Genomic DNA, 23,248 nt, shown 5'->3' with positions numbered 1-23,248 from the left:
ACATACGCTCTTCTTTTTATACAGCTTCACCTGAATGAAAACCAGTTTATGAACTCTTAATGGGACCAAACTGTAGATAATTATTGCTATGGAAGGCAAGTCCCATCCTGCTTAAACTCACATTAGTGCAATGTCACGTACAGTTTATTCACCTGGACAACAAAAGCTCATTTATTACCTCACTTTTCCTTCTCTATTACAGACCCCAGGTACTATATCACAAATCCTATTCACTGCCTAATTTACAAACAGGTACAGTACATATACACAGTATCATAGCACATTTTACATTTTTCACTCTTTGTTTCATTGCAGCCATTTGCTAGAATCAAAAAAGTTCATTTGATTTCTCATTAATGTACACTCAGCAGCCCATCTTGACAGAAAAAACAGACATGTAGAAATTTTTGCAAGTTTATTAAAAAAAGAAAAAACTAAAATATCACATGGTCATAAGTATTCAGACCCTTTGCCGTGACACTCATATTTAACTAACATGCTGTCTGTTTTTTCTGATCCTCCTTGAGATGGTTCTACTCCTTCATTGAAGTCCAGCTGTGATTAATCAAACTGATTGGACTTGATTAGGAAAGGCATAAATTATTAAATGTTGGCAGGGTTAGTGCTTTCTATATAAGACCTTACAGCTCACTGTGCATGTTAGGGCAAATGAGAATCATGAGGTCGAAGGAATTGCCCAAGGAGCTCAGAGACAGAATTGTGGCAAGGCACGGATCTGGCCTTAGATTTAATTGTGGCAAGGTTCCTTAGAGCACAGTGGCCTTCATATTCCTTAAATGGAAGACGTTTGGGACAACCAGAACTCTTCCTAGACCTGGCCGTCCAGCCAAACTGAGCAATCGTGGGAGAAGAGCCTTGGTGAGAGAGGTAAAGAATCCAAAGATCACTGTGGCTGAGCTCCAGATATGCAGTAGGGAGATGGAAGAAAGTTCCAGAAAGTCAACTATCACTGCAGCCCTCCTCCAGTCGAGGCTCTATGGCAAAATTTGCCAAATGAAGGACTCCCAGACTATGAGAAATAAGATCCTCTGGTCTGATGAGACAAAGATGTAACTTTTTGGCATTAATTCTAAGCGGTATGTGTGGAGAAAACCAGGCACTGCTCATCACCTCCCCAATACAATCCCAACAGTGAAATGTGGCAGTGGCAGCATCATGCTATGGGGCTGTTTTTTAGCTGTAGGTACAGGACAACTGGTTGCAATTGAAGAAAAGATGAATGCAGCCAAGTACCTCTTTCAGAGTGCTCTGGACCTCAGGCTGGGCTGAAGTTTCACCTTCCAAAAAGATGATGACCCTAAGCAAACAGCTATAATAACAAAGGATTGGCTTTGGAACAACTCTGTGACCATTCTTGACTGGCCCAGCCAGAGCCCTGACCTAAACCCAATTGAGCATCTCTGGAGAGACCTGAAAATGGCTGTCCACCAACGTTCACCATCCAACCTGACGTAAATTGAAAGGATCTGCAGGTAAGAATGGCAGAGGATCCCCAAATCCTGATGTGAAAAACTTGTTGCATCATTCTCAAGAAGATTCATGGCTGTACTAGCTCAAAAGGGTGCTTCTACTCAATACTGAGCAAAGGGTGTAAATACTAATGACCATGTGATATTTAAGTTTTTCTTTTTTAATAAATTTGCTAAACATTTTACATGTCTGTTTTTTCTGTCAAGATGGGGTGCTGAGTGTACATTAATGAGAAATAAAATAAACTTTTTGAATTTTAGCAAAAGGCTGCAATGAAACAAAAAGTGAAAGATTTAAAGGGGTCTGAGAAAATTAAGAAGCTTTATCGCAAATTGTATATCGAATTATATAGCAAGTTAAAGCATATTGCAGGTTTTGTTTTTTATTGTGAAGCATTTTTTTATCTTGTGCAGCCGCACTTGGCATATGTAGGAATTTCACAGAGAGTTGAGTGACTTGGGACAGTAACCACCAAGCAATCCCCAGGAACACCCTTGAATTGGGGCAACAAGATTGGCATGAGCAGGCATCATCTTTTTCTTCAAAAAAGTACATTCGTTTTTCTGGCCCAGGACCAGTACAATATGTTGGATCCAAGCAACAGCCAGCAGTTACAAACCAGTATCTCAGCTGGAAAATGTTTAGTAAGCAAATAAATGAAATTTGGGTGAACAGCCTGCCTAATGCAATTAAATAAGAAAGGCCACCACAGTGAACAAAAATTACCATCTGGACACTCATTAGGTGACCAGGGCCAGATCCTAACAGCTCTTTCCATGCTAACCGTGCCCTACCACAGAGAGCATCTGAACAGAGCAGAAGCCAGCTTATGAGTCCACATAATCCCCATGTCCAAAAACATTAATTTCATTTGCTTATATAACCAAAAAGCACATTTAATAAAATCCACATACCTGTCAACATTAACTGACAATTAGCAAAGTAACACAGCAAAGTGCATAGAGCATCCTGCTTAGATCCATTTTCACTAGGGGGTACTCACATTATCCAAACCGAACTGTGCCAGAGAGCGTCTGACCCCCAACAATGCTGGGTTTTTCAAGTTCGGAATTTTACACTTAAACCCTGTTTTCAGATTGTTTATGATGAAATAGAATGATTTTGACTGAAATTTGGACATATGATGCTGGCTACAATGGCTGCATAGGTGCACAGGAACAATCCTTCCTAAAATGCATTAAACTTTTGTTTACAAAGATGTGAAAGTCACAGAGTGGTCAGGGGTGTTTACTGATATGATCACACAAAAATCGCTGCAAAAAATCTCGGGCCAGCAGCATATGTCCAAATTTCAGTCAAAACCATTCTATTTCATCATAAACAATCTGAAATCAGGGTAAGGTGTAAAATACCAAACTTTCCTTTATTCTGATTTAGGATGCATGTGATTCTTATTCTGATACATATACAATATCTGAAACTGCAATACCTAAATTAAGTCAGAAAGCATTCAAAACAATATCTGTGGCCACAAAAAGCATTCAAAACAATATCTGTGGCCACATTACCTGATTTGTGTAATTCCTTTAGTAGATCAGGCACTGACAATGCAAGAAAGCAAATGGAAATGAAAAGCACTGTCAGTGGGTGCAAATCTTATAAAGTACCTACAGTTTAACCTTTGTACAATTTTTCTCAACTTTTTACACTCTGATCCTTAGCCAGCAGTTGGGACCCACAGCTTCCCAGTTCAATTCATCATGAAAGTTAATAGAAGGTCAGGTTGGAAACATCTGTAATGAGCTATCCTGGTCTGCAGGGTGATGTATAACAGAAAACAGAATAGCAACCCTTATTTTCAGACAAAGTCATGGGATAATCTATCAACAGATTATCACACACACACACACACACACACACACACACACACACACACACACACACACACACACACACACACACACACTCTGGTTTCCATGTTTTGTGGGGACATTTCATAGACGTAATGGTTTTTATACTGTAAAAACTGTATATTCTATTCCCCTAACCTACCCCATTCCCTAACCCCAACCATCAAAGAAACCCTTCTACTACTTCACATTTTCAAGATACATCATTCTGTTTGATTTATAAGCTTGTTTCCTCATGGGGACATCAAAATGTCCCCACAAGGTCACAAAAACACTGGTATTCTTATCTTTGTGGGGACAATTGGTCCCCACAACGTGATAATTACCAGGTACACACACACACACACACACACACACACACACACACACACATTTATATACTCCAAATGTGATTCATTTAGGCAAAACCTTAAATTTATCCAGTGGAAATTGGGATATGCGTCCAGTAGATTGTGGACTGTAAACTACTCTCACTTCATTATATTATATGAAATCACAATGCTTACTTATTGGTGGTAAAATTGAATCTTATCCTACTCGCATTATTTTCCCATGCCAACAGAGAGCTGCAGCAAGCGTTTGAAGTTGTTGTCATAGCGACCAGATATATAGCAGGCTAAATAGTCAGCAAAATAACTTGTCAGCAAAAGATTTTCCCTTCTCAGCAAATGATTCATGAGATGACACAAAGACACATAACGCAAATATTTCAAAAATATGTCAGTGAACCTAACAGCTGAAATTAGGATATAATTACCTTTTCTTAAAGGGACGGTTCCCCACAGAACAATATAAACTAAGTTTAGGGGAACCCAGGTGTGAAAATGTTTAAATTTCATTTCATGCCTCCTTCAAATTTCATTAGCGTTCCTGTAGCGCAGTTCACAGACCATTGTGTTAGCAGTCCAAACTAGGTTGTGGATTCGATTCACAAGGAACACATACCGGTACACAAAAAATGTGATTATATGCAAATGTTGCTTTGGATAAAAACATCTGCCAAAAGTGTGAATGTCTTGAATATTTATGGTGGAAAAATTCTCTAAACAGTTACAGCCTCAGATAAACGATGAGCTGAGATGCATTCTCTGCTAATAATGAAGAAAGTCACTCATTCTCTTATAATGAAATCAACTTTCTATTGTAGCACTCAATCCTTGCTAAGGGATGCAGGTTTCCATCTCATTACTTCCCAACTGGACTAATTTACCATTGTTTGATTAAGCACTTGTGTGGGACATTTAATTGTAAAGTGATAAGATAAGCGAATTTTAGGGGCAGCTTACAGCTCTTTGAAAATACAAAGAATTTTGTGTTGGTCCCTACTGGCAATAACCGTGACTAGTTGTCATATCATATTTTATCAGGAGACAGGCAAGAACTATTGAGATTTAAAGTTATTTACATGCCAGCCATGTTTGGATTTAGTACTGTCAGTTACACTGTACACAAATTTTGTTTAATCAACTCAGATTTACATTTAACCTACTATTATTTATCTTGACTAGAGAACTTACAAATATGTCAAAATATGTTATATATATGTCAACTTTATTTTATAAGTTGTAGAAATTCATCTCTTGTCAAGACAAAAAATAGTAAGTTGAAATGACTTAAAAACTTTTAAGCAGTAAAGAATTTTTTACAGTGCATGCATTTGTTTTCTGATTTCAATATCACAAAATAAACTCAGGATGTTAATCATTCTCTCATACACACATATTGGTTTGGCTGAGAAGACATTTATTAACCTACTGGAGTCACTGGGTTACTTTTAGGATAGATGTATGTGATTTATGGAGTGTTGTTTTAAGTCCCATATAACATGATTAAACCTAGGGATAAAAATATATAATTATTTACGTTCAACTGAAGAAAGAAAGTCATAAACATCTGGGATGATATGAATTATTTATGAGTAAATAATTAGATTTTCATTTGTGCATGAACTATTACTTTACACATCTTTGGTTATTTACTGACTGATCCAAAAATGCTAGTCACGTTGTTTTTTAAGAAGCTTTTGCCATTTTCAAACAGTAGAGCACACTAGGGCTGGACAACATAGACAAAAAATTAGGGATTTTACAAAATTTCTGTGCTGATACCCATATTCGATTACTTAGAATGACATCTATCAATATCGAGAGAATTGTGCTTTTAACTCCTTGTTTCAAATTATTATGTCATGAAATAGTGCATAGCGTACTAACTGCAATACTGTTTTCATTTTGACACTATTTAAAATAATCACATAGTTTGAGTTCTGATCAGTGTGGGGGGGGACTCAAAATCAAACTTTTACTGTAGTAATGCAGGACTGTAAATAGGCATTTATCAGTTGACAATGCTTACCTGAAAACACACATGTACAAACACACAACAGAGGTTACGTTAGACTTTTTCAATCCACGTCATTATTTGATGAACAGCTTTGTAAAGATTCCGTCATAGTCAAATATTATCCGTCATTTCATGTTTAAATGATAATAATTGTTTTCGTTCACACGTTTATTTCTAATCATGAACTTACAAGATGAGCATACAAGTTAAAATGTGCAAATATGAACAAAACAAAGTACAAAAACTATTTGATTAAACAAACGTGTAAAAATCTAAATTGAACTAAAATCATGACACTGTGTATCTGAAACCATCTTGTGTAATAAACGCATGAAGGCTGATTAATGCAGACTCGATTGTCATTAGATTTTTGTGTCTTTACCTCAGACAGACGACGTCTTGTTGCTGTTTTACTTTTGTTCTAGAGATTGATCTTGCGCTCTTCCATTACACTGTAGTTCAGCAGCACTGCGCAAACCAATCAGCGTATGACATCAAAGTATCGCGAGAAAGTTTAGAGAGTACTGGAGTATTTGCACTCTCTGAGGACTTACAGATCAGCTGCACAGTGCTGCATAATCTGCATTAAGTCAAATATCATGACTAGAAATTACATTTAGACAAGTTGTAAATGACCTAACAACAGACAACAAACAGTCCAACAGCTCAAAGTTTCCTTTGCCTTAAAGGGGCCATGGTATGAAAATCTGACTTTTTCCACGTTTAAGTGCTATGATTGGGTCCCCAATGCTTCTATCAACCTAGAAAATGTGAAAAAGATCAACCCATTAACTTAGTTTTGGTAAACCATTCTCTACAAGCACATGAAAAAATAGGTCGTTGAAATTTGTCTCTCCTCATGATGTCATGAGCTCTTATTATAATAATACCACCCCTTAATCTGCACTCTTCAACCACAGCACTGCCATTTAGTGCAGAGAAAAGCACAATTGAGTTTAGATGCAACAAACCACCATCATTGTGATCAATGTTTGAATTTCATCAGGTAATTTGCATTTTAAAGAACACACCCAAAACGGCCCATTTTTGCACACACTTACAAAGTGGCAATTTTAACATGCTATAATAAATTATTTATATGGTATTTTGAGCTAAAACTTCACATATGTGCTCTGGGGACAGTAAAGATTGATTTGACATCTTAAAAGTCTTGTAAACTACATCAAGGGAAGCAACAAGGTCGACCAAGTCACAGAATATACCTGAGCTCTTGCTCTTATCAAGTCCACGCAAAGCCAGCTCAAACGTGCCACAAAATTGTACGCAGTCTATGACGCAGACTTGAAACAGCAAAAAGGGAAAACAATAAAAGGCATGACTTACACTGCATCCAGCTAGCCAACTCCATTTGCCATAAGTGCTGTAAAAGTATTTCTTCTCTGGCCAACTTTAAGGGGGAGGTGCCATGGCACGCCAGCCGCCACAAAAAAAATATATCAAATCAACTTTTACTTTGAAGATTGGAAGAGCTAGGAAACTTTCAAAAATATCTAAATATGTGTTCGTATGAAAAAGGATGGACATATGTAATTCGGGTGGCTTCAGGGTGAGTAAATCATGGGATCATTTTCATTTCTGGCCGAACTATCCCTTTAACTTTACAAAGTAGTTAAACAATTTAAACTTGTTTTTATAAGTTATGTCAACTTATCACAAGTCAAACTTAAAATAGTAGGGTGAATTGACTTGCATAAAGTTTTTTAACTTCACAGTGTGGGGAAAAAACTTTTATCTGCCGATACAGATTATAGGCCAATATATAAATCTCTGTATTTTTAGGTTGAATGGCAATATACTGTTTATATCTTGGTATTTTCTGATTGTACTAGTTATATAAATCCACTTTCGTTCTGCATTTATGTATAAAAATTGTTATTTCACATTCTGTCCAGTGTTGTCCATCAAGCAATGATGATAATTAAAGGCTATGAAAACACTCAGTTATTCACTAATCTAAGCAGTTATTCACTAAGCATAGTCATTATAATAGCCTACATTCTTTTGCCACTTTTATAGTTGCTGCTATTATAAAAATCAGGGTTCCCACACCTTAGGTAACTTCAAATTCAAGGACCTTTCAAGGACTTTCCAGGTCCAATACCCTCAAATTCAAGGACTAAATGTGGGGACACATTTCAAGTGAGAGCAAGGTTACATTAAGTTACCTTTTAAGATACATTGTTACAGTTCCCTTTCGAGGGAACTCGCGCTGTGTCACTGTGGTGACACTTTAGGGACGCCTCCAGGGGTAAGTGCGTCTGAATGTGTATATCAAATTCAACCAATGGTGAGGCTTAACGACAAAGACAGGGTGACGCGTGAGCCAGGAAGTATATCTCTATCTGAAATATTGCCAAAGACGGCGTTACAGGGACACAGGAAGTATGGCAAGGGAGACGCAGCGTTTCGTTCCCTTCTCAGGAAACAACAGTTACATACGTAACCAGAGACGTTTCATTTGTCAAACACAACTATGCAAAAAAGCATTTTGGTATGAATCAACATTCACATACAGAAGATATCAACATTTAAAGACACACTATGCAGTTATTTTACCTTAATATAACAGCTTCAAAGTCATTTCGATGGTAAATGAAGTCATAGTATGGCGAATCATCCTTCTGTTGAAGCTCGGGGAGGACGCCGCTAGCAAAACCACCAATGCAAGCTTGAGAGAACCGCCCCTGACAAATCTCGCGAAAATCACGACTTGCTTTACGGCAACGACGTCACACACGTTAGGCTTGTTCGACTTCGTGCAGCGCTGCAAGAACCGGCAGTCGGATGACGTAAAAGTACCGCGAGAATGATCCGAGACGGCACTTTGACGTCATCCGGCTGTCGGTTCCTGCAGCGCTGCATGAAGTCAAACAAGCCTATAACATCAACTGCACGCGCGCATTTGAGACGTGATGCTCGATGAGGGAAACAGCTAAGAAAACCCGTTCGGAAGAGAGTAGAAAGCGAAAAAGAGAATCTGACCAAGTTAGGAACCGGACAAGAGTCCCACTCGGTCGGGTTTTTACTCGTTGGCGTGAGCTAATAGACAGCACTTGATGCAAAAGGGATGCTGACTGCCAACATCCCATGTTAAAGGAATAGTCTACTCATTTTCAATATTAAAATATGTTATTACCTTAACTAAGAACTGTTGATACATCCCTCTATCATCTGTGTGCGTGCATGTAAGCGCTGGAGCGCGCTGCGACGCTTTAATAGCATTTAGCTTAGCCTCATTCATTCAATGGTACCATTTAGAGATAAAGTTAGAAGTGACCAAACACATCAACGTTTTTCCTATTTAAGACGAATAGTTAAACGAGCAAGTCTCGTGGTACAAAACAAAACGTAGCGCCTTTCCAAGCGGATTCAAAAGAGGAACTATATTGTATGGCGTAATAGCACTCTTGGGAGTACCTCGACTCGCCTGAAAATTCCGCTCCCCTTCTCCCTCTCATAATGGGAGAGGGAGGGTGTTACTGCGCCGAGTCGAAGTACTCCCATAAGTGCCACCACGCCATAAAACATAGTTCCTCTTTTAAATCCGCTTAGAAAAGCGCTACGTTTTATTTTGTACCACCAAACTTGCTCGTATAACTACTCGTCTTAAATAGGAAAAACATTGATGTGTTTGGTCTCTTCTAACTTTATCTCTAAATGGTACCATTGAATGAATGGGGCTAAGCTAAATGCTATCGAAGCGTCGCAGCGCGCTCCAGCGCTTACGTGCACACACACAGATGATAGAGGGATGTATCAACAGTTCTTAGTTAAGGTAATAACATATTTTAATATTGAAAATGAGTAGACTATTCCTTTAAACTATACATATTTCCTATATTTGTTATTTTGAAGCTTTTAATATAGCTAAACCATGTCTCAGGTTAAGGTAATTTCAATTGTCAACATTGGCTTTCAAACATTGTGCACTCCGCCTTTAAAGACAATTTGGATTATACACTCCCCGCAGCAGCTTACTCTGTGCCCACCACTATTTTTCACTTACACTCATAACATCAAACCACTATACAGCAATATAAGCAAAATCGCATCATCCTTTCAGTTATAAAAATATACTAATGTATCTTACAAATTCAATAAAGCTGATACAAATGGGAACCTCATTAATGCCAAAACACAAGGTCATAAACCTTCAATTTGATTAATGTCTGAACTCACCAGTATCCATAGCTATTAATATCAGCTTATTGTTATGAAACAACGACACCATATGTGGTGAAGATCTAGAATATTTACACTTGTGGGCTCTGATACCAAATCCGTCCACATCCTAGCAAACCATATGTGATGTGTCACCATATGATTGCCTTTTTTTTAGCTCATTTACAAACCATAATAACATGTAGTGATACAATTCACACTTGGAACCATGACATGCCCAGGCACCCAGCTCCAACTGAGAAAAGCTTGCTGTATGCGATTATAAAGAAGGATTATAAAGAAAAATTTTAGATGATGACAGACTGATTATAATGTAGCTCACGGGTGTCTGCTGAGAGTGGGGGGATTTTATATAAAAAGAACATGATAAGCAAATTGTGAAAGACATTTTGTGGATCAACTATTATCAAAAAAGCATTCTTATCTTGCTTATCTTCTTATCTAGCTGTTTGGTTATGGTCAATAAATCATGCAAAAAAATATTAATACAAATAAATGTCTTTAGTATCTTAACCAATAACGTATAGCCAGTCAGTTGTTGTTATTAATAATAATGTTATAAATAAATCCAGACCGAGTGATCAGGACTTACCTTGCATGAAGGGATTTATTTGCGAACAACCACTTTATCTTGCTTTTTACATGGATACACTCTTAAAAAACTGGGTCAAAAAGTGACCAGGCATGAAAATGTTTATATTTGCCTTACAAAGGGTTAAAACAATCCATCAATTTGGGTTGAAACAACCCAGCATACACTGCAGGTTAAATTACAACCCAAGGGGCTGGGCTCGAGTGTCCCACTAACTTCCGGGTTGGCCTACAAAAATATGTCATCCCTGGACACTCTATAATAAGCCACAGAATTTTGCCAATGGCCAGACAGAATTAAGTATTCAAGAACAATAAGTCAATTCCAGAGTGTAATAAAATGTAGTAACTAAAAGGCATTAGCCACTAAAGGCATAATTTTGCAATCCTACTTCTGTACTACTATACCTTGCCATGCCATGTGTCCTATTAATGCCATTTAACCTTGTGCACATAATATTCACCATATAGCAGAGCCTCTTGCACCTTATTACTTAAATTAAACAGAGACTACATGTAAGTAAAGTATGACTTTGGCAGAGAATAGAAGTAAATTGTCAGAGGGTTAAATATTTTGTGCCACTGTTATCCTGCAAGGTTACATGGTTGCAACAATATAATGAAAAAACGCAGAAACATATACTGCATATATATAGTTGAAAGAAAAAGTATGTGAACACTTTGGGCTTACTTGGATTTCTTCATAAATTGGTCATAAAATGTGTTCTGATATTCATCTAAGTTACAACAATAGAGAAACACAGTCTGCCTAAACTAATACCGCACAAACATTATACATTTTCATGTTTTTTTTTAACACAACATGTAAACATTCATAGTGCAGGGTGGAAAAAGTATGTGAAACCCTAGTCTAATGACTTCTCCAAGAGCTAATTGGAGCCAGGAGTCAGCCAACCTGGGGTCCAATCAATGTGATGAGATTGGATGTGTTGACTAAAGCTGCCCTGTCCAATAAAAAATTGGTCATAAAATGTGTTCTGATCTTCATCTAAGTCACAACAATAGAGAAACACAGTCTGCTTAAACTAAGGGCGTTTTCACATTAGCACTTTTGGTGCGCACCCAGGTTCGATTGACATCAGAGTTCGGTACATTTTGATGATGTGAACACTGTCTTCTGAACTCGGGTGCACACCCGCGAAACGTACTCGAGTCCGCTTAAAAAGGGTGGTCTGGGGTCCGGTTCATGTGAACTCCAGATCGGTTCGCTGCTGATGTGAGCGCAATCGTACCAAATCGCGGAAGTGAACCGCTGTTAATTACGTATTATATGGAATGTCCCACCAAAACAGACGTGTGTGTTTGTGGGCGTGCACTTACCTTGACATCAAAATGCATAGAATGCTTGCTTAACTATTGTTCTTATTTTTTTTTAAACCTTTGGTTTTGTTTTCAAAGAAATAATACAAAAACGCACTTGCGTCTGTGTGCCGCAAACATACCAAAGTCGTTTCGATGACAATGGTCTGTCCACCGACATCAATTTTTGCGAAGGCATTCAGAAATCATCTCTCTGATTGCAGTTCATTCATCACGCTTGGCGTCATCTCGTTTACAGCGGTTGCCAAGCAACATGAGAACGCGCCGGCTGCAGCTTGATGATGCAAGCGTACCGCGGTTCGGATGCAAAAATAATATGTGAACACAGTCCATGGGGGGCATGGGGAGGGGGGAGCAATCGAACTCGGGTTCGGACCAGGCAATTGCACCAAATGTGAAACCGCCCTAATACCGCACAAACATTATACGTTTTCATGTTTTTATTGAACACAACATGTAAACATTCATAGTGCAGGGTGGAAAAAGTATGTGAACCTTTGGGTTAATAACTTGTTGACCCTCCTTTGGCATCAATAACCTCAACCAAACGTTTCCTATAGTTGCAGATCAGACCTGCACAATGGTCAGGAGAAATTTTGGACCATTCCTCTTTACAAAAGTGTTTCAGTTCAGCAATATTCTTGCGATGTCTGGTGTGAATCGCTCTCTTGAGGTCATGCCACAGCATCTCAATTGGGTTGAGGTCAGGACTCTGACTGGGCCACTCCAGAAGGCATATTTTCTTCTGTTGAAGCCATTCTGTTGTTGATTTACTTCTATGCTTTGGGTCGTTGTCCTGTTGCATCGTCCATCCTCTGTTAAGCTTCAGTTGGCGGACAGATGGTCTTCAGTTTTCCTGCAAAATGTCTTGATAAACTTTGGAATTCATTTTTCTTTCGATGACAGTAATCCGTCCAGGGTCTGAGGCAGCAAAGCAGCCCCAAACCATGATGCCCCCTCCACCATATTTCACAGTTGGGATAAGGTTTTGATGTTGGTGTGCTGTGCCTTTTGTTCTCCACACATAGCGTTGTGTGTTCTTTCCAAACCACTCAATTTTGGTTTCATCTGTCCACAGAATGTTTTGCCAGTAGTGCTGTGGAACATCCAGGTGCTCTTTTGCAAACTTCAAACATGCTGCAATGTTTTTTTTTTTTTGGACAGCAGTGGCTTCCTCCGTGGTGTCCTCCCCTGAAGTCCATTCTTGTTTAATGTTTTACTTATTGTAGATTTGTCAACAAAAATTTTAGCATGGGCCAGTGATTTCTGTAAGTCTTTAGCTGACACTCTAGGATTGTTCTTCACCTCATTGAGCATTCTGCGCTGTGCTCTTGCAGTCATCTTTACAGGACAACCACGCCTAGGGAGTATAGCAACAGTTCTAAACTTTCTCTATTTGTAGACAATCTGTCTGACCGTGGACACATGGACATCAAGGCTTTGGAAATACTTTTGTAGCCTTTTCCAGCTTTATGTAAGATTCTTTTCAACAATTCTTTATCGTAGGTCTTCTGAGAGCTCTGTGAGAGGCATGATTCACATCAGACAATGCTTCTTCAGAACAGCAAACTCAAAACTGGTGTGTGTTTTTATTGGACAGGGCAGCTTTAATCAACACATCCAATCTCATCACATTGATTGTACCCCAGGTTGGCTGACTCCTGGCTCCAATTAGCTCTTGGAGAAGTAATTAGACTAGGGTTTCACATACTTTTTCCACCCTGCACTATGAATGTTTACATGTTGTGTTCAATAAAAACATGAAAACGTATAATGTTTGTGCGGTATTAGTTTAAGCAGACTGTGTTTCTCTATTGTTGTGACTTAGATGAAGATCAGAACACATTTTATGACCAATTTATGAAGAAATCCAAGTAAACCCAAAGGGTTCACATACTTTTTCTTTCAACTGTATATATATATCACATGGCAGTTGCTTCCATGCGTTTGGTCCTGGTCAAGACAATCTCCTGAACTCCAAACTGAATGTCAGAATGGGAGAGAAAGGTGATTTAAGCAATTTTGAGCGTGGCATGGTTGTTGGTCCCAGACGGGCCGGTCTGAGAATCTTCACAATCTGCTTAGTTACTGAGATTTTCAAGCGCAACCATTTCTAGGGTTTACAAAGAATGGTGTGAAAAGGTTAAAACATCCAGTATGCGTCATTCCTGTGGGCGAAAATGCCTTGTTGATGCTAAAGTTCAGAGGAGAATGGGCCGACTGATTCAAGCTGATAGAAGAGCAACTTTGACTGAAATAACCACAATGTTGCCTGGCCTGATGAGTCTCGATTTGCACTATGTCACGAAGCTCGAATCATTTCAAATTGGTTTCTTAAACATGACAATGAGTTTACTGTACCAGATCTCAACTCAATAGAGCATCTTTGGGATGTGGTGGAATGGGAGCTTCGTGCCCTGGATGTGGATCCCACAAATCTCCATCAACTGCAAGATGCTATCCTATCAATATGGGCCAACATTTTTAAAGAATGCTTTCAGCACCTTGTTGAATCAATGCCACATAGAATTAAGGCAGTTCTGAAGGCAATAGGGGGTCCAACATAGTATTAGTATGGTGTTCCTAATAATCTTTTAGGTGAGTGTTTGTATATATATACGTGTGTGTGTGTGTGTGTGTGTGTGTGTGTGTGTGTGTGTGTGTGTGTGTGTGTGTGTGTGTGTGTGTGTGTTCATTGTAAAAACTATAAATTGTATCAAATTTTTGCTAATACACTAAATTGTATGTGACCTATTTCTTCTGTTTTCTCTACTGCATAAAATCTTCTTCTTCTGGTTTTCTGCACTACAAAACGCTCAAATGAATTCTTCAGCTGTATCTTTCTGGTGCATTTTAATGCACAGCTGACTGAGTGAGTGTAGAAGTGTATGTTACACAAGCTGCTCCTGTTTCTGCTTTCTACTTTCTGAGCATTATATAATCACAGTGGAGACTGAGAGAGTGTATGTGTGTTAGTGTGAGGGAGGAAGAGGAGCTCTCTAGGGAGTATGGTAGGCTTCATTACTCAGCCTGCTCTGCCTTCTTCAGGACCTGGGTGGTTTGCATCTGGCCCCATTTACACAAGCCTGCTATGAGATGATAATATTAACAAATGTTATCCTTTCATATCTCTTAAGCCTTTAAAAGCCTCTAAAACGTTCTTATGTCTTTAAATTGTACTTATGATGTTTGTTTCACGTCTTTGGGATATCTTGATCTAAAGCAAACAAACATACCATTATTAGCTGTGCTTGCTAAGGCAAACATTAATATTATTGGTCATACTTAGAAATGTGGTCATTTCTAACCCTAAGTATCTAACTTGTCAACATTAATGATACCTCAGACTGACCTGCCATTTGAGTTGTTAGAGCCATATCTAAACATCTGATTATCACAAAGAAGGTTGGTCCTTTTGACTTGGGCCAGCAAACAACAACCGTAGTGACCACCCAGAACTCCTTAACAATGCCCTAGCAACCACCCAAAACACCGTAGCAACTATATAGCCATGCGCTGACAGAACAACCTTGCACAGTGGTTCTCAAACTGGGGGCTGTGATTTTGTGCCGGGAACCCCTAGTTTTATGACATTTTATAAAATTCATTAATTTATCATAAATTCTGTGTACTTAGAACTCAGAAAAATAAGGCTACAAACCAACAGCACTACAATGTATAATTTAAAGTCTCTGTAAAGTTAATCTTGAAAATTTTTTCTAAACACATTATAAATGTCCGCCAAAAAAGGCCAAAAAAAAAACCAACAAAAAAACTATGGGCCCTATTTTAATGATCTAAGCAAATGATCTAAAGTGCACGGTGTACAGTCATGTCCGAATCCACTTTTGATAATTTAAAGATGGGAAAAATTGTTTGTGCGCCAAGCGCACAACCTAAAAGGGTTGTTCCTATTCTCGTAATGAGTAATGGGTGTGATTTGGGTGTAACATGCAATAAACCAATGAGAGTCTCAGCTCTAATCCCCTTTAAAAGCCAGTTGCGCTCACGCCATGCCAATTCCTTATTAAGATGGCGGAATTTGTAAACTGAAAAACTAAGTGGAGGAAGAAGACCACCAGTTTAAGATTGATGTTAAAAAATTGCATTGTGTTCATTTGTATTGAAATTGTGATTTTTTTTGTAATAAAACCTTTAAAAGTCATTTTCTTTCAGTCATGGAAGTTAAAATAGCAGGCTTTTAATTGCTGTAAATGGATAGCCTACATAATGATCAGTGTAATCTCAAAAAATTATTTACAAATATGCAAGAGAAGGTTTGTACTCTAAAAATACTTTGTAACAAACAAGAGATAAAGAATTTGCAAACGTATGGAGAGCCGTTTCAGCACTTGGACAAAAAAGGGTCTTATCTCACCATATCCAGAGGTACACAGCCATCATATACAATAAATCCATGGGGTTGCATTTAAAAAATGCACATTAAAATAGAAAATAGATGCAATATCTGCATTTGTGTAAAGGAAAACATTTAATTACTTACCAGGCTACAGGTGAAGCAGCTTTATTCTAACGTCTCATAATCGGTCCTCATTTATGTCCAAGAGTTAATAATCTTTTACATTTTAATCTTTTAATTTTTATATTTAAACATGTTTGTGTGCTGCTGCGCATCCATGTGTGTAATAAGCAATTGCTCGTTGCTGTCCCGTTTATAGCTGCATATTACTAATATGCTCATTAAATAACAAAAACAATATTGCGCCATTGACTTTAAACTTTGGACCAGGTTTTATTTGGTCAATGGCATAGTATATTTTAGTTGCCTTCAAAATAGCAACGCACCAACAATGCGTCTGAACACACCAATGAGTGCAAAATTGGGCACAAATGCATTTGAAATTTTAACAATGTGGCGCTAAACGTGAAAATTATGATTGCGCCAGGTTGAAACTAGCAAAAGACTGGGTGTATGATAGGGCCCTATGTAATACTAAACTATGACTAGAACTAAAGTATGACAAAACTATGTAGTACTGAATTGCAGAGTTAGATCATTAAATCGTTTTTCAACATTTCTGTGTTCAGGATTATTTAGACGGGGTTAAAATGGTGTCTCAATGATGCACTTGAGCCACTGCGCATGGACCCTTCCCTAACACAATCGCGAGCATCCATTCAGGGGTGCGTTTCCCAGAAGCATCGTTAGCCAACTACTGTCGTAAGTTTCATCGTTACTGACAAAGTTCAACGATTTGGTGTTTCCCGAAACCATAGTTCAAACAAACATTCGCAAGCTGCATCGCAAACTTTTGTGGTTTGCAAGAAACAGTCGTGACAAGCTAGTTAGTTTCTCCAACTATGCATAGCACTATGGTGGTTCAGTAGCGAGTTACGTCGTTGATCGGGAAACGCACCCCAGGTTGCAAGTAGGCGTGGTTTCAGTGCCAACAGTGGACACGCCCCCAACACCTGACAGAAGAGAATGCTGCCTATTTTTAGGATTTTGATAACTTCTTTTATTTACTTGCCCTTTTTTTCAGCATTCAAATTTGGTTGGGTGGTTAATAACACATTTTTCTGTAGTGTGACAAACTCAGAACACATTTAATTAGGGATGTAACGATTCAACCATGTGTCCCATTGAAAATGCCTGTCGGAAATCGACTCTGAATCGCAAGGCTGCGATTCTTTGTTTCATGCACATCTTGTGCGTGTACTATGGCATTTGGTCAGTAGGAAGTCCTTATCAATCTAAAATCATAACGAGTCGGAGTCGTTTATAACGTGCATTTAAAAAAGCAACACTTGTTAAACAAATTCATTTAAAATATTCTTTATTATCATGAAAATACCTGAAACAATTTGAAGAACAGTGATATAAATATTCCTGTAGACATTTCCTGGAATAGCATTCGTGTGGCACAAAGGGAGTTTCTGCATGGGAGCGCCCCCTGGTGTTCGGATGTGCCTGGATTTCACCGTAATTCATTCAAATTCATTAATTAAGAAAACGCGCATTTGCACGGTTAATCGTTACACCCCTACATTTAATATCTGACTTTACAGGAACTTTAATATGTTTTAGTTCCAATTTTAAGTTTTAGAATGTTTTATGTCATCAATTTTCTTTGGGGGCACAAGGGATGCACCCTACACAAGGGGGGCCACACCCCAAAAAATAACCACTCACTCAGCATCTTGACTGCAGGTTTTCCAAAGGCAAGCTCACTCTCTTCATCAAAAAATTTAAAAATCTGGTTTTATTTACAATGTTGTGCCCAAGTGCTGCCTTAAGCAATCCCATCAACAGATATAATACACTCCTGTCAGCCAAGATGTATGTGATTCATTTATTCCAAGATTCATTAGATTAACTGAATTTATCTTTTAAGTGCCAAGAAATACAAATCACTCTTTGCTGAGCGGATGAAAAACTTTGCTTGTCTTTGTTATTGCAGGGCAGACTGTCCTAGCTCCATATGCAAGTGTTTCACTTTAATGTGTGCAGATTCTTGCATGCCATGGGATTTCTTCCTAAAATTAGACTCAGTATCGGGCATAAAGCCTCCTGAGCTTTTTCAACACCTTTATAATTCTATAACGCCTCATGATTTGGCTTTGTTAATCTTCTTTTAACTTAAAACTACACAAAATATACAGAAGAAAGGTAAACAATGTTCCTGTTTCAAATGCATATTGCCATACAATAGCAGAATAACATTTTACTATAGAATTGTGCCAAAACAATTTGTTTATGGCATCATTCCAACTAAAGGCGAGTGTCCTTTCCATGTTGGACAATGGCCCAAAGTGTCTAGAAAGTACAGACGTTATAGGACACTCAGCAACCATTCATATCCCACCCATCACAGATCGATGAATGTTCCCCCTCCTACACACTGATCTTTGCCCAGTCCAAAGACACTAAACAACCATCTCATTATCAATGGCAATTAAACCTGTTCTTTATCCTCTTGTCCCACAATTCTATGCGTGTGTGTGCGCATGGAATGTGATTGGCCGAGCCTGGTCGAGTTCGAAAAAATAAATTGGCGGCCAATAAAGCGCTGGATCACAAATTAAGTCTAAATAAAGTTACATTTGCACTTTTTACATCTTTTGATTGCATTTCTAGCATAATTTCAAACAGAATTCCATTACGATGCCTATGAAGGTTGTCCGAATGCGTTTCCCGGAGCTGCCTTCATGCTTCCGAAGACATTGCCTCATGAGTCAAAACCAAGGCAGGGGGAGACTGAGTAAAGACCATGAACAGACCAGAATGCCTCAAAATCATCTAAAAGATCCAACCTCCAAACATTCATAATAAAATAATTCACCAAAATCCTTTGAAACAGTTCTGCTATGGATTTCTTTGAAACAGTTTTCATTGCTGAAACGTGTGTTTAAAATTTTATCTAAAATTAAGTCACATAATGTTAACTTTGTTTATCGTCCTCATATTTGTGTAAACAGCTACAATATACAATATCTGATTTATTTCTGACCCAGCACAGCACTAAACAAAAGAAATAAAACTAGGAATAAGTTATTAACTGCATTTGATGCAGAACAATCTACAAATTGTCAAAAAATTATACGGACAATGAACTGGCAATTTAGTGATATCACTCCAGTTATTGTTTTATACAATTTTACCCCCAAAAGTGTGTCACTTGCCTTTTTTCAGATTCAGCATGCCAAATCAACGATGGCACTTCATTCTGATTGGTTATTCGGCATAGCTAACTAGGGCACAAGGAGAAAAACGGAAGTGAAGCAAACGACAAAATAAAGAGGGAACATCACAGAACACTCGTCTAATTTTTCATCTTTCATTCCAATTTGTGAATATTTTAAAAAGATATAGCCCATAAGAAATTAGGGATATAACATGAATCCGAGATTTGTGTGAAACTGGTAAGTGAGCACTGCTTTGTTTATGGTTTGTGTCACAGCAGTCACCATCTCTTCTGGTTTTCCATTTTGAGTAAGGAATACCAACTACTTCCACCTGCTAGTACGGAAAGTTCTTTCATCTCATGCAGGCACAGAACAAATGTGCTACTTGGCCGATGTCTGGTGTGTCAGGGCATGCTGGCAATGTCGGCGGACCTCACAGTCTGCGCTGCTTTGTTGGCATCCGGACACACTCCCTACCCTTAGTCTGAGACCAAGACAAGACTGAGTACAAAGGCTTATAAGACTGAGACAAGACCGAAACCATCAAAAAAAAAGACTTACAACGGTCTCAAGTAGGCTACACTGTTTCTGGGTATGTGGAATTTAAATTTAATACTGTCAGTCAATATGAAGTTTGTTTGATTTGTTAATCAAATACTAACATAGCAGACACCTTTGAGTCTGCCCTCTCCTGTTACACTTATTGCTTAGTGACAAATGAATACAAGGAAACGTAAACACTCCCTCAGTTTATCACTTGGGTTTAGAATAATGCCATCAGCGAGCCTTGCTTTAAATGATGAGTGTTGTAAAAAAAATATTTCAGAGAAGCATTTAGGAATTATTCATAATGGGGGACAAAAAGTATGAGGCTTTGTATGAAATCCAATACAATAATTACAATGTAACACAATGTTTTATACAATGGGATATACCAGGTGTCTACAAGGTTGTAGTGTTGACTACATTTGTCAATGTACAACAAAAATAACCATTCAATACAGCTCGTGTATTAATAATAAAACCATCCAACACACATTTGGAGTGAGAAATATTAGATAGTGTAGATAGCATCTTCATTCATCTTACTTAATTTGCAATGTTTACGTTTTTCTAGTTTCCATAACCCAACCACAATCCTTCATGTCACCAAAATGCTGTTTACTCTCTCATTTGAAAGCTATACGAATTAATCAAAACCACGCTATTAAAGCGAGCTTAATTTACGCGATATGCAACTATGCTGGGGGTCCAAGCAGCGCATACCGTTTTTAAACCGCATATCATTTAAAAAGCAGATGATTTCTCAAGCACCACATCCAGCCCAATACAGCAGCACCTCCGCTTACCGTCCCAATTCAGACTCGAGCTCATAAAAGTCCGCCAGCGTCTCTTTTTTGGATCCGTCGATCCAGTATTCAGGAGCGGTTCTGGAGGCGGGCATGGTCACTTTCAGCATCTCAGTATCGGAGCAGCGCAGATCTGCACAGATAACAACACCACTATACTAAAAATCACGAGGAAATCAGAGACGCGTTCTGAAGAGACGTTAATAAACATAATCTGAACATTACCTGTATGTAATGTGCTTCCCTGAGGTGGACGTGTAGCATCAGTGGATCGCGGTTGTCCTGTCGCTCTCGGAGTCTGCACGAGGCTTCCACTGGGTCTTACTGTCGCCTATGTAGGGCGCTTACTGTAGGAGGCTGTGTGTGTGATTTTACCTGGATTCAGTGGACGTCACGGTACGCTATTACATAACATAGTACTCTCCAGTTCAATTTCCGTACATCCAGTACACTACTGTTATTCCAAATGATAAACAAAATTGCTAATTTTCATAATTTTAAATCTTAATTAACAATATCTGAATTGACAGACTTGACGCGTCAATCAGCTCGTGTAGGGAATCCTATGTGAAGAATGTATGGGATAGGCCTATATATTCATCCGGACACAACTACATTTAACTTAATATTTTCATTTTACATACATGTATTTTTAAACATTATTTTTATGAAAATTAAAGGGATAGTTCACATAGAAAAATTCTGTCATCATTTACCCACCCTCAAGTTGCACATTTTTTTTTATAAAAATGTTCTGCTGAACACAAGATTTCTGTAATCAATCAATGAGTACATTTGACTTCTATAGTAGGAAAAAAATGGTTACAAACATTGCTCAAAATGTCATTTTTTAGCAGAAGAAATGTATAAAGGTTTCTAACAACTTGATTAAATGATGACAGTATTTCCACTTTTGAGTAAAATATGCAGAAGATGTGTATTTTAGTATAACGGTTAAATGCTCTTTCATTTTTAAGTTGCATTAGAGATTGTGTATAAATAAATACTTAACTGTTCCATGTAATACCACCGTATATAGGTAACGGCTGTGCAAATACTTTCTAAACCACCAGAATGTTTTATTAAAAAATTAAAATAAGAAAACGTATTTAAATTAAAATTAAACATGTACTTTTAGTCTCATCTTTCATCGTTCCCCAACTGAATAATAGCATGTGCATCCCTAAATAATAATTATTCCTCTACCAATGACAAGGAAAGGATCTGAAAACCATCCACACTGGGTCCATATTGGCCTGCAGGACTGGTCATACTTAAAGCTCAAGCAGAGCAGGAAAGCTCTGGCTCCCACACAGAGAGACCCATCTGTTCAGTATCTGTTCAAACAAAAAACAAGCACTACAAACGATTGCTAAAAAAAAACAGGAGAGCATGTAGAATAATTTTTGCTATGGGACTGCAGTATTAACATCTGAGAGACTAGGGGATTTTTGGTGGTTGAAAACACATTCAGCCAAATAATTTAAAGAAATATGTGACACTTTTTGCCAATTATGTTAGTGGAACATGTCCATAGTTCATATGTCATGTGGTCACTCTTTTAAAATGCCTGTGAACCTAAATTTCATACATACAGTAAAACTCATTTTTACATGAAAAGGCTAAAACAATTAAATTCATGCAAGATGAGCTCTGGTTTACATGCCTGCCACTAAGGACTATTTATCCTGTGATCTCACAGCCCTGTATATTTTTGGGTGGTTTCCTGGACAGGGATTAGTTTAAGCCAGGCCTAGGCCTTGGTTTAATTAGTAAATATAACATGTTTTAACAAACATGCCTTACTAAAAAAATTACTGGTGTGCACTTTTTCAGCAAAAAAAGGGTGCTTATGTATTTTAAGATATGTCAGTGCAAGTTGTTTTCAGTTTGGACAGCTTACATTCATTTTAGTTTAGGACTAGTCTAATCTCTGTCCGGGAAACCACCCCTTTAAATTCCTTATTTAGTCTTCCATATTTAACAAATCTGATATAAATCATCAGTGGGTAGAAAGAGCCATGATCTGTTAGATAAGAAAATAGACAAAACATGCTGTACTGTGGGCTTCTAGGACCACAATAGAGAACCATCAATATATACAGTACTGTGCAAAAGTCTTGAGCCGCCATGCCAGAATTAGATTGTTGTTTTTGCAATGTTATAGCGATCATATATAATTGTATCTCAGTCTCTTTAAAAGAATATATCTAGGAAATACAGAAAATGTGTATATAGCATTAAAAACTGTATACAAATGTAAACTGATGTGTCAAGTTTTTAGGGTAAACTCCCCTTCCACTTGAGCAAAAGCAGGAAACTGCAGGATCTCATAAACCTAAATAAAATTAAATCCTAATTTCTAATTTTAAAGAAATTAGTCTTTTTACTTTATTCTGCTCAAAAATGCTT

At 38.0% G+C, this 23,248-nt stretch overlaps 1 protein-coding gene across 4 annotated transcripts in view; it reads right to left on the bottom strand.

Annotated features, from left to right (window-relative positions):
- Window positions 1-22,163, bottom strand: part of camk4 (calcium/calmodulin-dependent protein kinase IV) — a 61,511-nt gene extending 39,348 nt beyond the window's left edge. The window contains exons 1-3 of one of the 4 annotated variants that reach the window (XM_073860923.1): window positions 21,849-22,163; window positions 21,062-21,211; window positions 20,837-20,994 (exon numbers count right to left, since the gene is read on the bottom strand). In XM_073860923.1, the coding sequence (XP_073717024.1) occupies window positions 20,837-20,994; window positions 21,062-21,100 (197 nt within the window). In that variant the 5' untranslated portion in view covers window positions 21,101-21,211; window positions 21,849-22,163. Of the gene's footprint in view, window positions 1-20,836; window positions 20,995-21,061; window positions 21,275-21,848 lie in introns of those variants that run through there. The other 3 variants (XM_073860924.1, XM_073860926.1, XM_073860925.1) reach the window with 3 other exon arrangements.
- Window positions 22,164-23,248: the final 1,085 nt, after the last annotated feature.

The sequence above is a fragment of the Misgurnus anguillicaudatus genome, chromosome 22 (assembly GCF_027580225.2).
Source record: "Misgurnus anguillicaudatus chromosome 22, ASM2758022v2, whole genome shotgun sequence".
Taxonomy (NCBI): domain Eukaryota; kingdom Metazoa; phylum Chordata; class Actinopteri; order Cypriniformes; family Cobitidae; genus Misgurnus; species Misgurnus anguillicaudatus.
The sequence above is the reverse complement of the archived record's forward strand: the minus strand, read 5'-3'. Positions and strand labels throughout refer to the sequence as shown.